This window comes from Nicotiana attenuata, unplaced genomic scaffold, assembly GCF_001879085.1.
Source record: "Nicotiana attenuata strain UT unplaced genomic scaffold, NIATTr2, whole genome shotgun sequence".
Taxonomy (NCBI): domain Eukaryota; kingdom Viridiplantae; phylum Streptophyta; class Magnoliopsida; order Solanales; family Solanaceae; genus Nicotiana; species Nicotiana attenuata.
In genome coordinates this window covers 1,201-4,003 of record NW_017672739.1, presented here as the reverse complement: position 1 = coordinate 4,003, position 2,803 = coordinate 1,201, and the positions used below count along the sequence as shown (strand labels likewise).

At 44.5% G+C, this 2,803-nt stretch overlaps 1 protein-coding gene across 1 annotated transcript in view; it reads left to right on the top strand.

Annotated features, from left to right (window-relative positions):
• Positions 1-1,469, top strand: part of LOC109214333 — a gene marked incomplete at its 3' end in the record, with an annotated part of 7,864 nt that extends 6,395 nt beyond the window's left edge. Inside the window, exon 2 of the mRNA XM_019378244.1 lies at positions 1,030-1,469. Within this exon, the coding sequence (XP_019233789.1) occupies positions 1,030-1,469 (440 nt within the window). The remainder of the gene's footprint in view (positions 1-1,029) is intronic.
• Between the last annotated feature and the right edge of the window lie 1,334 nt (positions 1,470-2,803).

Sequence of the window (2,803 nt, the reverse complement as noted above, 5' to 3'; positions counted from 1 at the left end):
ATAATTTCCTTTGCCAAATATCCACATTCTTGTAGATAATGACGCCAAACATGAGATACAATCGTCGTGGATTGCTATGCTGGGTACCACCAAATTCTAATGGATGAGGATGATGCAGAAAAGACCGCGTTCACCACGCCATGGGGTACTTATTGTTACAGGGTCATGCCATTCGGTTTAAAGAATTTAGGGGCAACCTACATGAGGGCCATGACTACTATTTTTCAAGACATGATGCACAAAAAGATTGAAGTATATGTCGATGATGTTATCATAAAATCAAAGACACAAGCTGATCACGTGTGTGATTTGAAAAAGTTCTTCGAACGGCTTCGAAGGTATGACCTTAAGCTTAATCCAGCCAAGTGTGCATTTGGGGTTCCGTCTGGGAAACTCCTCGGTTTTATAGTCAGCCGGAGAGGCATCGAATTGGATCCATCTAAGATAAAGTCCATTCGAGATCTGCCACCCCCGAAGAACAAAAAGGAAGTCATGAGTTTGCTCGGGAGGCTGAACTACATCAGTAGGTTCATTGCTCAGCTCACAACCACGTGCGAGCCCATCTTTAAGTTGCTGAAAAAGGATGCCGCTATCAGGTGGACAGACGATTGCCAAAAAGCTTTTGACAGGATCAAAGATTATTTGTCAAAACCCCCTGTATTGGTCCCGCCTGAACCTGGTAGGCCTTTGTTTTTATATCTATCGGTGATGGATAATTCCTTTGGATGCGTTCTGGGGCAACATGATGCAACAGGCAAAAAGGAACAGGCAATCTATTATTTGAGCAAGAAGTTCACCAATTATGAGGTTAAGTACACCCTTTTAGAAAGAACATGTTGTGCCTTGACTTGGGTCGCTCACAAGCTGAGACATTATCTTTTGGCCTACACTACTCACCTCATATCCAGAATGGATCCTTTGAAGTACATCTTCCAAAAGCCAATGCCCACTGGCAGGCTCGCAAAATGGCAAATCTTGCTCACAGAGTTTGACATCGTCTATGTCACTCGCACCGCGATGAAAGCACAGGCTTTGGCAGATCATTTGGCAGAGAATCCAGTTGATAATGAGTACATGCCACTTAGCACATACTTCCCAGACGAAGAGGTCAACTCAATAGGAGAAGTGGTTCCAGACGATCACCCTGTATGGAAAATGTATTTTGATGGAGCTGTCAATATCAAAGGAGTTGGGATCGGGGCAATCCTCATCTCACCTATTGGACATCATTACCCTGCAACGGCCCGACTTCGATTCTTCTGTACCAATAATACGGCAGAATACGAAGCTTGTATCATGGGTTTGAAAATGGCCATCGATCTGGATGTGCATGAACTATTGGTTATGGGAGATTCTGACTTGCTTATCCGGCAAGCTCAAGGCGAATGGGAGACTCGAGACATCAAGCTTATTCCGTACAGACAATGCATGCAAGACTTGAGCAAAAGATTCAAATCCATCGAGTTCAGGTACATTCCTAGGTTTCACAACGAGCTAGCCGATGCCTTGGCTACTTTAGCCTCGATGATCCCTTATCCAGGCAACGCTCATATTGATCCGCTAGAAATCCAAGTTCGAAATCAATACGGTTACTGCAATACAATTGAGACAGCACCAGATGGTGAACCATGGTATCATGACATAAAACGATTCCTGAAAATGAGAGAATATCCAGAGCATGCCAAAGGAGATCAAAAAAGAACTTTAAGGCGGCTCGCCAGTGGTTTCTTCCTGAATGGGGAAATTCTGTACAAAAGGACCCCAGATTTAAACTTGTTGAGATGCATAGATGCTACAGAAGCAGAGCAGATCATGGGTGAAGTGCATTCAGGGGTGTGCGGACCTCACATGAATGGATATATTTTGGCGAAGAAGATTCTGCGGGCGGGGTATTATTGGCTTACTATGGAGCGAGATTGCTTTAGTTTTGTTCGCAAGTGTCACCAATGCCAGATTCATGGTGATTTGATTCACTCGCCTCCTTCAGAGTTGCATCCCATGTCCTCTCCTTGGCCTTTTGTTGCTTGGGGAATGGATGTTATTGGTCCAATCGAGCCAAAGGCTTCAAATGGGCATAGATTCATTTTGGTTGCAATTGATTACTTCACCAAGTGGGTGGAGGCCGTCACTTTTAAAGCAGTCACCAAGAAAGCAGTGGTAGATTTTGTTCATTCAAACATCATCTGTCGCTTTGGTATCCCAAAGACCATTATCACTGACAATGCAGCCAATCTAAATAGTCATTTGATGAAGGAGGTATGCGAACAATTTAAAATCATGCATCATCATGCTACCCCTTACCGGCCAAAAGCTAATGGAGCCGTTGAAGCGGCAAACAAGAACATCAAGAAGATTCTTAGGAAAATGATCCAAGGTTCCAGGCAATGGCATGAAAAGCTGCCTTTTGCTCTTTTGGGATACCGCACGACTGTTCGCACATCTGTTGGTGCAACTCCGTATCTGCTTGTATATGGAACTGAAGTTGTAATACCCGCTGAAGTCGAAATTCCCTCTATCTGAATTATTGTGGAATCAGAGATTGAAGACACTGAGTGGGTCAAGACCCGATTAGAACAACTGATGTTGATCGATGAAAAACGGCTAGCAGCAGTGTGTTTCGGCCAGTTATATCAGCAAAGAATGGCACGCGCTTACAGTAAGAAAGTGCGCCCAAGGCGATTTGAGGTAGGCCAGCTGGTTTTGAAACGCATCCTTCCGCACCAGGTAGAAGCTAAAGGAAAGTTCGCCCCGAACTGGCAAGGACCTTACATCATCAAGAAAGTGTTACCAAAGGGGCCTTGCA